Genomic DNA, 13,033 nt, shown 5'->3' on the forward strand with positions numbered 1-13,033 from the left:
TTCCTCTTCTCTCTCCTTCCTTCTGTTATGGCTTCTTTCCTTCTTCTTCTCCTTCCTACCTTTTCCCCCCTTCCTTTCTTCCCTCCTTCCTCCTCTTCTCTCTCCTTCCTTCCTTCCTTGCTCTCTTTCCTCCTCTTCTTCCCCTTCCTTCTTCTTCTTATGGTTTCCTTCCTTCTTCCTCTTCTCTCTCTTTCCTTCTCTTATGGCTTCCTTCCTTCTTCTTCTTCCTACCCTTCTTGCCCCTTCCTTCTTCTTCTTATAGTTTCCTTCCTCTTCTCTTTCCTTCCTTCCTTGCTCTCCCCCCTTCCTTCTTCTTTGTATGGCTTCCTTCCTCCTTCCTCTTCTCTCTCCTTCCTTCTCTTATGGCTTCCTACCTTCTTCCTTCCTTCCTGGTCTCCTTCTTCCCTTTTCTTCTTCTTATAATGGTTTCCTCCCTCCTCTCTCCTTCCTCCTCTTATGGCTTCCTTCCTTCCTTCTTCTTCTTCCTACCCTTCTTCCCCTTCCTTCTTCTCCTTATGCTTTTCTCCCTCCTTCCTCCTCTTCTCTCTTCTTCCTTCTTTCCTTCTTGCTCTCCTTTCTCCTCTTCTTCCCCCTTCTTTCTTCCACTTATGCTTTCCTCCTTCCTCCTCTCTTTCCTCCTCCTTCTCCTCCTGGGCCTGCCCTCTTCAGGGGCGGAGGCTGAGGAGAAAGAGGCGAGGCCAAGAAGAGTGAGGCGAGGCGGCGAAGGGGGGAAAGGGAAGGAGAGAAGGCCGCCAGGAGGAAAGAACCAGGCCGGGCCTTCACTGCTGCTGCTTCACTTCACTTCTGCCGCCGCCTTTGGCCGAAGGAGGGAGGCGCAGAGAGAGGGGGAGCGCGCTACTCGAGGCCGGGGCTGAGGCGGAGGCCTAGGCCTCCCTCCCCTCCTTCCCTCCTTCTCTCCCTCCATGATGGCGTCCTCCTGAGACGGAGGAGGCCCTTCCTTCCGCGCCGCCCGGGGGAGCGGGTCATGGGCTTCGGCGCCGGAAGGAGACGAAGAAGAAGAAGAAGAGGCAAAGAGAGGCAGGCCCAGGTGAGGCCTGGCCTCGGGGATTGGGGGTTGTGTGTGGATTTGGGGTTGTGCTCCTCCCCATAGAAGAGTTGCCAAGTGGGCTTCTTGTGTGTGGATTTGGGGTTGTGCTCTTCCCCATAGAAGAGTTACTTGTGTGTGAATTTGGGGTTGTGCTCCTCCCCATACAAGAGTTGCCAAGTGGGTTTCTTGTGTGTGGATTTGGGGTTGTGTTCTTCCCCATAGAAGAGCTGCCAAGTGGGCTTCTTGTGTGTGGATTTGGGGTTGTGCTCTTCCCCATAGAAGAGTTACTTGTGTGTGGATTTGGGGTTGTGCTCCTCCCCATACAAGAGTTGCCAAGTGGGTTTCTTGTGTGTGGATTTGGGGTTGTGTTCTTCCCCATAGAAGAGCTGCCAAGTGGGCTTCTGGTGTGTGGATTTGGGGTTGTGTTCCTCCCCATAGAAGAGCTGCCAAGTGGGCTTCTTGTGTGTGGATTTGCGGTTGTGTTCTTCCCCATAGAAGAGCTGCCAAGTGGGCTTGTTGTGTGTGGATTTGGGGTTGTGTTCTTCCCCATAGAAGAGCTGCCAAGTGGGCTTCTTGTGTGTGGATTTGGGGTTGTGCTCTTCTCCATAGAAGAGTTACTTGTATGTGGATTTGGGGTTGTGTTCCTCCCCATAGAAGAGTTGCCAAGTGGGCGTCTTGTGTGTGGATTTGGGGTTGTGTTCCTCCCCATAGAAGAGTTGCCAAGTGGGCTTCTTGTGTGTGGATTTGGGGTTGTGCTCCTCCTATAGAAGAGTTGCCAAGGGGGCTTCTTGTGTGTGGATTTGGGGTTGTGTTCCTCCCCATAGAAGAGTTGACAAGTGGGCTTCTTGTGTGTGGATTTGGGGTTGTGTTCTTCCCCATAGAAGAGCTGCCAAGTGGGCTTCTTGTGTGTGGATTTGGGGTTGTGCTCCTCCCCATAGAAGAGTTGCCAAGTGGGCTTCTGGTGTGTGGATTTGGGGTTAGGGTTAGGGTTAGGGTTAGGGTTAGGTTGTACTCCTAACTCATTGGGTTAGGGTTAGGGTTAGGGTTAGGTTGTACTCCTAACTCATTGGAGAGTTACTAAGGGGGCTTCTTGTGTGTGTATTTGGGGTTGTGCTCCTCCCCATAGAAGAGTTGCCAAGTGGGCTTCTGGTGTGTGGATTTGGGGTTGTGTTCTTCCCCATAGAAGAGTTGCCAAGTGGGCTTCTGGTGTGTGGATTTGGGGTTTTACTCCTAACCCATTGGAGAGTTACTAATGGGGCTTCTTGTGTGTGGATTTGGGGTTGTGCTCTTCCCCATAGAAGAGTTATTAAGGGGGCTTCTTGTGTGTGGATTTGGTGTTGTGCTCCTCACCATAAAAGAGTTACTAAGGGGGCTTCTTGTGTGTGGATTTGGGGTTGTGCTCTTCCCCATAGAAGAGTTATTAAGGGGGCTTCTTGTGTGTGGATTTGGGGTTGTCCTCCTCCCCATAGAAGAGTTGCTAAGGAGGCTTCTTGTGTGTGGATTTGGGGTTGTGTTCCTCACTTTTTCCCACAGGCCAGGGATTCAGGAGGCTGTGGATGAGGGGTTGTGTTCTTCCCCATAGAAGAGTTGCCAAGTGGGCTTCTTGTGTGTGGATTTGGGGTTTGCTTGCCCATAGGCTAGGGGTTCAAGGGGACTGTGGGTGAGGGGTTGTGTTCTTCCCCATAGAAGAGTTACTAAGGGGTCTTGTGTGTGGATTTGGGGTTGTGTTCCTCCCCTTTTCCCATAGGCCAGGGGTTCAGGGGGCTGTGGATGAGGGGTTCTGTTCTTCCCCATAGAGGAGTTGCTAAAGGGGCTCCTTGTGTGTGGATTTGGGGTTGTGTTCCTCACCTTTACCCATAGGCCAGGGATTTAGGGGGCTGTAGATGAGGGGTTCTGTTCCTCCCCATTGACTAGTGACTGTAGGTTGGGGTTTTTCCCCATAGAAGAGTTGCTAAGGGGTGTATGTGTGGATGAGGGATTGTGTTCCTCCCCATAGAAAAGTTACTAAGGGAATTTCTTGTGTGTGGATTTGGGGTTGTGTTCCTCTCCTTCTCTATAGGCCGAGGGTTCAGGGAGACTGGGGATGAGGGGTTGTGCTCTTCCCCATAGATTAGTGTCTGAGGAGGCTTCCTGTGTGTGGATTTGGGATTGTGTTGCTCTCCTTCCCCATAGGCCAGGACTTCAGTCGAACTGTGGATGAGGGGTTGTGTTCTTCCCCATAGAAGAGTTGCTGAGGGCGCTTCTTGTGTGTGAATGAGGGGTTGTGTTCCTCTCCTTCCCCATAGGCTAGGGATTCATGGGGATTGTGGATGAGGGATTGTGTTCCTCCCCATAGAAGAGTTGCTAAGGGGGCTTCTTGTGTGTGGATTTGGGGTTGTGTTCCTCTCCTTCCCTATATGCTGAGGATTCAGGGGGACTGGGGATGAGGGGTTGTGCTCTTCTCCATAGACTAGTGACTGGGGAAGCTTCCTGTGTGTGGATTTGGGATTGTGTTGCTCTCCTTCCCCATAGGCCAGGGGTTCAGAAGAACTGTGGGTGAGGGGTTGTGTTCTTCCCCATAGAAGAGTTGCTGATGGGGCTTCTTGTGTGTGGATGAGGGGTTGTGTTCCTCTCCTTCCCCATAGGTTAGGGATTCATAGGGATTGTGGATGAGGGATTGTGTTCTTCTTCATAGAAGAGTTGCTAAGGGGCTTCCTGTGTGTGTTCCACTCCTTCCCCATAGGCTAGGGGTTCAGGGGACTGTGGATGAGGGGTTGTGTTCTTCTCCATAGACTAGTGGTTAAATAAAAGGAGCTGTGGGCTAGAGTTTTTCCCCATAGAAGAGTTGCTAAGGGGTGTATGTGCGGATGAGGGGTTGTGTAATTCTCCTTTTCCCAGAGGTTGTGTGTGTGGGTGGGGGGGGGGGTGTTCCTTCCTATAGATTAGCAGTTAGGGGAGTTGTGGATGAGGTGTTCTTTCCCATAGACTAGTGGCTAAAAGGTGCAGTGGCCTAGGGATTGTGTTCTTCCCCATAGAAAAGTTGCTAAGGTGTGTGTGTGTGTGTGTGTGTGTGTGTGGGGATGAGGGGTGTGTTACTCTCCTTACCCCATCTTATAGCTTCCTTCTTTCCTTCCACTCTTTCTTTTCCTCCCTTCCTCTTCTTCCTCTTCTTCCTCCTCCTCTTCTTATGGCTTCCTTGTTTCTTTCCCCACTTTCTTTTCCTTCCTTCCTTCCTTCCTCTTCTTCCCCCTTCTCTTATGGCTTCCTTCCGTCCTTCCTTCCTTCCTTGATTCCTTCCACTCTTTCGCTTCCTCCCTTCCTCTTCTTCCTCTTCTTCCTCCTCCTCTTCTTATGGCTTCCTTGTTTCTTTCCCCACTTTCTCTTCCTTCCTTCCTTCCTTCCTTCCTTCCTTCCTTCCTTCCCTTCTCTTCTTATGGCTTCCTTCCGTCCTTCCTTCCTTGTTTCCTTCCACTCTTTCGCTCCCTCCCTTCCTTCCTTCCTCTTCTTCCTCTTCTTCCTCCTCCTCTTCTTATGGCTTCCTTGTTTCCTTCCCCTCTTTTTCTTCCTTCCTTCCTTCCTTCCTTCCTTCCTTCCTTCCTTCCTTCCTTCCTTCCTTCCTTCCTCTTCCTCGCAAATGGGGTTTAAATTGTAAAGCTAGAATGAGTTTTGAGGGACATTGAGGCAGGGTATCTGCTGGGCTTGTATCCCCTCTTTTGCCTTCCCTTCCAATAAAGGTCTGTTCTCCTCCTTCTCCCGCCCCCCTTTTTGCAGACCCCATTGCAGCCAAGGAGGAGACCCCTAGAAGTAGCAGCAGCATCTGCTTCCCTGCAGCAGGAGGCCACAAGGAGGAGGCCGTGAGGGACAACAGCCATGGCCCACTCTCCGGTGGCCGTGCAGGTGCCTGGAATGCAGGTAAGGCCAAAAAACGAGCATTGTAAACAATGGCATCCTAATATATCCCTATTCTCCTGATCACATCTGCACTTCTGCAGTGGGAATGTGCCTTTCGACCTGAAGTCTCAGCATAGCGCAAGGTGGAAGTGATGTGGTGCAAACGAGGATGTTGTAGAGGGAGGAGATTGACATCAGCACTTTTTACACTCCAAGAGCCCTTGGGAGCTTTGCATCAGAATGTGCTTCCATAGTATGGTTTAAACCAGGGGTCCTCAAACTAAGACCAGATGCGGCCCACCAAGGTCATTTACCCGGACCTTGTTCAGGGTCAACCTAAAATGACTTGAAAGCACACAACAACAACAACAATCCTATCTCATCAGCCAAAAGCAGGCCCACACTTCCTATTGAAATACTAATAAGTTTATATTTGTTAAAATTGTTCTTCATTTTAATTATTGTATTGTTTTTAAGTGGTTTTGTACTACAAATAAGATATGTGCAGTGTGCATAGGAATTCATTCATGTTTTTTTCCAAATTATAATCCAACAGTTTGAGGGACTGTGACCTGGCCCTCTCGTTTAAAAAGTTTGAGAACCCCTAGTTGCGGTAGGGTGACTTGGGGGGAAAGACATCGAATCTAATGTGAACTTCGATTTTGATTTTGAAAACCCTGAAACCAGAAAAGGAGCATTTACTGCCAAATGTAATTTGCAGGGGCAAAAAGCTCGCTCTTTGTAATAGGGCCAAAAAAGTTGTGCATTTCAGTTGCTACTTGCTTATAACTCCTTCTTTGCAAACAAAAGTGTTAGGACTTTTGTTTTCAAGGGAGAGAGCCTTCTCCTCTGTGGCTCCCTGACTCTGGAACTCATTACCTGGAGAGATCAAGAAAGCCCTTTCTCTAGAAATGTTCGAAAAGAACCTTAAAACCTGGCTCTTCCGCTGCGCCTTTGGTGAGCAGTTTCTTAACATGATATTACTGCTCCCCTCAACGCTTCTGCCACTGAAGTACATGCCCTCCACATGGGAAGTTTAGTTCTATAACTTTGTTTGTTTTTATGAGCTTCCTTCAAATAACTTGCTCCTATTTTATCTCATTAGAGTTTTTAAGCTGTTTTATCCTGTACATGCGGCCCACCCACTGTCATCGTGATTGTGTTATTGGAATGCTTTTTTTTTCTTCCTATGTAATTTTGATCATGAAGTTGATTGTTGTTTATGTTTGTGTTTTATTTTATTGTAATGTTGTCTGGGCTTGGCCCCATGTAAGCCGCTCCGAGTCCCCACTGGGGAGATGGTGGCAGGGTATAAATAAAGATTATTATTATTATTATTATTATTATTATTATTATTAGGACACCAAAGCTTCCAGCAATGAAAAAGAAAATATTGGGGTGCATTTATGCTGTAATACCGTTTTTCTCAACCTGGGGGTAGGGACCCCTGGCGGGTCACGAGAGGGGATGTCAGAGGGGTTGCCAAAGCCCATCAGAAAACGTATTTTCTGTTGGTCATGGGGGTTCTGTATGGGAGGTTTGGCCCAGTTCTATCATTGGTGGCATTCAGAATGCTCTTTGATTGTATGTGATCTACAAATCCCAGCAGCTACAACTTCAATGTCTATTTTCCCAGTGTTCACATTTGGGCACATTGAGTATTCATGCCAAGTTTGCTCCAGATCCACCATTGTTTGAATCCACAGTTCTCTCTGGATGTAGATGAACTACAACTCCCAAACTCAAGGTCAATGTCCACCAAACCCTTCAAGTATTTTCTGTTGTTCATGGGAGTTCTGTGTGCCAAGTTTGGTTCAAGCTACAACTTCAGTGTCTATTTTCCCAGTGTTCACATTTGGTCACATTGAGTATTCGTGCCAAGTTTGCTCCAGATCCATCATTGTTTGAGTCCACAGTTCTCTCTGGATGTAGGTGAACTACAACTCCCAAACTCAAGGTCAATGTCCACCAAACCCTTCAAGTACTTTTTGTTGGTCATGAGAGTTCTGTGTGCCAAGTTTGGTTCAATTCCATCGTTGGTGGAGTTCAGAGTGCTCTTTGATTGTAGGTGAACTATAAATCCTGGCAAGGCCATTTAGCCCAAAAAGGTGAGCATTAGATTTGAGTAAATAGGGTAATTTGAAGAGTGGAATAGCTGTGCTGTACTGAAAGCTGCTGCTGTTAGCAGGCCACCTAATTCAGCCTTAAGCTGCTTTGCCCCAAGTGTTAATCAATGTCCAAATATCACTCAAATGTTACCACTTGCTCATCCAGCCCTCGTATCCTTCTCCACCGCAGGAAGAAAAATCTGACTCTTGGTTTTGCTCTTTCGAGGGAGGGCCGTGCTTTGGTGGGAACGCTGAAATGTTTTCCATGCTGCTGCCAGTTTTTTCCACCCTCCTGAGAATAAAGTCGGATTTATTCAAGCGGTTCACTTCAGGCAACCTCTGAGCGTGGAAACGTTCCTATTATTAAACTGAGTGACAGTGCTACTTTCGAGTTAAGCATAGGCTTCGGCCTCCCGTCCCTAGATGTAGCTGAGGGGTCAAGGATTTGGCGGCCGCCAAGTCTGAAACTCGCCATACCCGGGAGCCCGGCAATGGGACCAAACCATAGCTCTTGGGGTTTTGGTCGGCTATGAATTTAAGGAAATGCTTTTTTGGTTTTTTGAGAGGTTTCTTTTGCTGCCACAAACCAACACAAGCTAGTCTCCTGGAACTAATCTGGGAGGGTGTTTGATTATTTTTCCCTCTGGTGATTTTCTAATCTGCTTGACATGTGTGTAATGGCATTAAGCCCATCAAAAAGCCTTGTGTTTGGAAAAGGAAGCAATCAAAGGTCCTTCAGCAGACAAATACATTGTCCTGGTTGGGGTCCCCCATCAAGGCCCATTCTTCTCTCCCAAGATCCCTATTTCTTCAGCTTGCTTATATTCCGAAAGGTCTCCCATTGCTTTCGTTGTGCTCCAATGCCATCCTAGGAGTCAGCTGAGTATCCTCCAAAATATTTGGTACCAAAAGTATTCCATATCTTCTAGCTCATCAGTTGGGAGCCCCTCCCTCCAGCAACAAATATATATATTAGGGCTGGGCGGTTTCGTTTCGTTAATTCGTAATTCGTTAAAAAATTCGTTAATTTTTCAATTACAAAACGATAACGAACCAGTCTGGAGCAATTTTTTTAAAAAAACGAATTTTTAAATCGTTTCGTAAATGTTTTGTATTTCGTTATTGTATTCGTTTCGTTATCGTTTTGAGGTCGGTTCGTTATTATTTCCGCATGTCTGGGGCAAGTTTTATAGTTGTTTTTTGTTTTCTAAGGGTTTTTATAGTTGATTTTGGTTTAATTAAGCTTCAGAAGTTCCCCCTGTCCCATTTGGAGGTTTTTTAGCGTATTGCGCGGTCGCGTCCGCCATTAACGAATCGATTCGTTATTGTTTCGGAAATCGATTCGTTATTGTTTTGTAATTTTTTACCATTTACGAAATTTCGTAAATACCGAACTTTTTTAAAGGAAAATTTTGTAATTATTTTAAATAACGAAACGCAAAAACCCCCAAAAAACGAATCGATTTTAGAAACAAATTTTTCCGTTGTTACCCAGGCCTTATATATATATATATATATATATATATATATATATATATATATAGTTGCTGGAGGGAGGGGCTCCCTCCAGCAACCAGGACAATATATATATATTATTTAATCAATTTTATATACCGCCACTCTCCGAAGGCTCGGAGCGGTTTACAATATACACATGTGATACATCTATGTATATAATAAAAGTGAGTGTTTGTATGCGGAGGGAGGATGGTGTATGTGGCAGCTTTCTGATTGGCTCCCGCTTTCACAGGCCACTGTGACCAGCATGGGTGATGGACCTGGATCAATCTTGGCACACATAACCCCCATGACCCCCTTTACGTCCTGGTGAGGTTTGGGGGAGGATGGACAAAGGTTGATGGGATTTGTAGTACTTTCAAATGCATTGGTTCCCACAGACCACTTTGCCCCCAACAAAGACTGATAAAGATCAAACTTGGCACACAGAGCCCCCATGACCCACTCTACAGCCTTTTGCAGTTTGGAGGAGGGCAGACCATGGATGATGGGACTTGAAGTTTTAGGGATTTTGGAATCCCTTCATATACATAATGAGATATCTTGGAGGTGGGACCCATCTCTGAACATGAAATCTGTTGATATTTCATATTTACCTTGTATACATAACCTGATGGTTATTCACAATATTGTTATATGTTTTGTGCATGCAACATAAATTAGACCACCAGAAAGCCATCATCCCTTGACACATGCAGTTTTGACTTTAGATCATCTGTTGATTTGATTTAATATGTTGTCTCTAGAAATGTCTTGGTCCTCTGGTGTGAGCCGATAATCGGCTTATTGTTGTAGACATTGTTATTATATTTGTTTATACCTCGCCTTTTCTCTCTCCAAGCAGCTTACAAAACAACCAGTTCAATGCAGGGTTGCTGTGAGTTTTCCAAGCTGTGTGGCCATGTTCCAAGGCATTCTCTCAGATGTGGGTGAAACGTCAGGAGAGAATGCCTCTGGAACATGGCCATACAGCCTGGAAAACTCACAGCAACCCGTGATTCCAGCCATGAAAGCCTTCGACCACACAATTTACAACCCAAAAATATATAAACATTCAAATTAGAATTACTGTAAGTATTGATTTTATGAAGAATCAATAGAGGACTAGAGATATATTAGTGAGGAAATGCTCAATGCTATTAAAATGATTTGTTTAAAGCTTATTTAAGGTGTGGAAGGGGATCATGTTTCTGCATTTTTCCATGAGAAGCATACCACTGGCGCAGGTACGGCTGTATCTTCAAAGTGAAAAACGAAACAAACGTGTCTCGGTGTGATAATTGTTTGCCTAGCTTCATTATCTGGTTATTATCTGGGCTTGGCTTCCCGAACTTATGAGTGTCCCAACAGATAGTGGCAGGAAAAGCTCTGAGGGTTTTCGGTTAATTATTTTGATGATGGGATCGGAGCCATGCTGGAGGGACTTGATGAGCGCCAGTCCGTATTTAAAGGGAAATGCGGACTGATAGGAAAAGTAATTGCTTTCCCACATCTTGTTCATGCTGTTGTTTTCCTTAAGATTAGAACTGTCCATCCGTCTATTAACATGCCAGGCAAATTTGGACTTGGCGGAGATGGACAAATGGACTACACTTATACAGTCGCCAAACCCTCCCATATTTAAAGAAGATCGGCAGCTTTTCATTGATTTCTCAAAATTATTTGTCGTGTCAGGGAAACCAGTCAATTGTATTACATTTCTAACAGAACAAAACAAACAAACAGACAAAATACAGAATTTGTGAGTTTGGTAGTTGATTAAACGTCCTTTGACCAGTAGTTGGCCACTTGGAGTGCTTCTGATGTTGCTGCAAGGAGGTCCTCCATGGTGCATGTGGCAGGGCTCAGGGTGCATTGCAGCAGGTGGTCAGTGGTTTGCTCTTTTCCACACTCACATGTTGTGGATTCCACTTGGTGGCCCCATTTCTTGAGGTTGGCTCTGCATCTTGTGGTGCCAGAGCACAGTCTATTCAGCGCCTTCCAAGCCGCCCAGTCTTCTGTGTGTCCAGGGGGTAGTATTTTGTATCAGCCATTGATTGAGGTTCTGGGTTTGAGCCTGCCACTTTTGGACTCTTGCTTGCTGAGGTGTTCCAGTGAGTGTCTCTGTAGATCTTAGAAAACTATTTCTAGATTTAAGTTGTTGACATGCTGGCTGATGCCCAAACAGGAGATGAGCTGGAGATGTCTCTGCCTTGGTCCTTTCACTATTGGCTGCTACTTCCCGGCGGATGTGAGGTGGTGCAATACTGACTAAGCAGTTTAATTTCTCCAGTGTTGTAGGGCGCAGTCACCCCGTAATAATGCGGCATGTCCCATTGAGAGCCACATCTACTGTTTTAGTGTGGTGAGATGTGTTCCACACTGAGCATGCATACTCAGCAGCAGAGTAGCATAGCGCAAGGGCAGATGTCTTCACTGTATCTGGTTGTGATCCCCAGGTTGTGCCAGTCAGCTTTCGTATTATATTGTTTCTAGCACCCACTTTTTACTTGATGTTCAGGCAGTGCTTCTTGTAGGTAAGAGCACGGTTCAGAATGACTCCCAAGTATTTGGGTGCGCTGCAATGCTCCAGTGGGATTCCTTCCCAGGTCATCCTCAGAGCTTGGGATGCTTGTCTGTTCTTGAGATGAAAACCACATGTCTGTGTTTTAGATGGATTGGGGATCAGCTGGTTTTCCCTGTAATAGGCAGTAAGAGCACCTAGAGCTTCTGTTCTACCATCTCAAAGCTCCCGATTTCTCAAAAGAAGGAAAGGAAATAAAAACATGGGGGTGTTTTGTTTTTGTTTTTTTTGTTTTTTGTAATAGTAAGAGGGGTTTTTTTCATGTCAGGGGAGTGATTTGAGAAACTGCAAGTCACTTCTGGTGTGAGAGAGAATTGGCCGTCTGCAAGGACTTTGTCCAGGAGACATCTGGATGTTTTACCATCCTGTGAGAGGCTTCTCTCATGTCCCTGCATGGGAAGCTGCAGCTGACAGATGGGAGCTCACCCTGCTCCCCGGCTTTGAACCGCCGACCTTTTGGTCAGCAGTTCTGCCAGAACAATATAATTGTATATTATATATTACATGTAATGTTACTAATAATATTTTAGTATAGTGGTATAATACACTATCTATATAAATAAAAATGTAATGTTTAGTGCGTACGGGAGAGGTATAGTTCCCATATGCAAGTGTCATCATCCATGGTCAATCCTCCTCCAATCCACAATAGGATGTAGAGTGGGTTATGGGGTCTCTGTGTGCCAAGTTTGGTCTTTATCAGTCACAGTGGTCTCAGAAAGTTACTGAAGGTACTGCAAGGCCCATCATCCGTACTCCATTCTCCCCCAAACCACACCAGAATGTTGAGTTGGCCATGAGGTGTCTCTGTGACAAGTTTGGTCTTTATTGGTAATTGGATGAGTGTCACTGTGGTCTCAGAAAGTGAGTGAAGGTAATGCAAGGCCCATCATCCGTAATCCGTTCTCCCCCAAACCACACCAGAATGTTGAGTTGGCCATGGGGTGTCTCTGTGCCAAGTTTGGTCTTTATTGGTAATTGGATGAGTGTCACTGTGTTCTCAGAAAGTGAGTGAAGGTAATGCAAGGCCCATCATCCGTAGTCCGTTCTCCCCCAAACCACACCAGAATGTTGAGTTGGCCATGGGGTGTCTCTGTGCCAAGTTTGGTCTTTATTGGTAATTGGATGAGTGTCACTGTGGTCTCAGAAAGTGAATGAAGGTACTGCAAGTCCCATCATCCATGGTCCACCCTCCAAACAGCACCGGGATGTATAGTGGGTCATGAGGCTCATGTGGATTATGTGTGCGAAGTTTGATCCAGGTCCATCACCCGTGCTGGCCACAGTAGCCTGTTAAATTGGCAGCCAATCAGAAAGCTGCCACATACACTTCCCTAAGTCCGCCCTCCCTCCTCCACATACAAACATTGACTTTTATTATATAGATAGATATCCATTATTTTATCCCTCCCAACCTCTATTAATAAAAATTATATATGTAAAAAGCACATACCAGTCAAATTCACATTTTTGGCATATTAACGCAAACTTTGGAACTATTATTTCCTGTTTCCTTGCAAGAGGCAGGTCAGAGGTCACAACCTGCTGATAACCTGCATCAGTTCTTCAGGTTTGACTGGAGTTTGATGCCGCAAAACATCCCAAAAATCTGTTTTGGCCAATAGGAATTGAAAGACGGTTCTTGACACTGAAGAACAGGTCAGCGAGGAGCTATTTTTAACTTCAGTTTTTCAAAATATGCTCTAGTTGTCAGGCAGTGTTCAAATGCTGCTGCCGCGTGATTGAGAAGACATGCTCTTTTGACATCGTCTGTAGCATTCATTTCATACAAAGAGTAACAAATGGCTTTGAGTGTATAGTAGGCCCTTGGTGTCCACTGAGGATTGTATCCAGGACCCAGTGATATATAGAAGTGTAGTAAAACAGGGTGGCAAAATTAAGGTGTGCTTTTTGGCATTTAAAAAA

At 45.9% G+C, this 13,033-nt stretch overlaps 1 protein-coding gene across 1 annotated transcript in view; it reads left to right on the forward strand.

The window, feature by feature from the left end:
* Positions 1-664: 664 nt before the first annotated feature.
* The window catches only part of STK26 (serine/threonine kinase 26), a 59,651-nt gene continuing 47,282 nt past the window's right edge, over positions 665-13,033 (forward strand). Inside the window, exons 1-2 of the mRNA XM_060756068.2 lie at positions 665-1,048; positions 4,799-4,939. Coding sequence (XP_060612051.2) covers positions 4,898-4,939 — 42 coding nt within the window. The 5' untranslated portion in view covers positions 665-1,048; positions 4,799-4,897. The remainder of the gene's footprint in view (positions 1,049-4,798; positions 4,940-13,033) is intronic.

This window comes from Anolis sagrei, chromosome 10, assembly GCF_037176765.1.
Source record: "Anolis sagrei isolate rAnoSag1 chromosome 10, rAnoSag1.mat, whole genome shotgun sequence".
NCBI lineage: Eukaryota > Metazoa > Chordata > Lepidosauria > Squamata > Dactyloidae > Anolis > Anolis sagrei.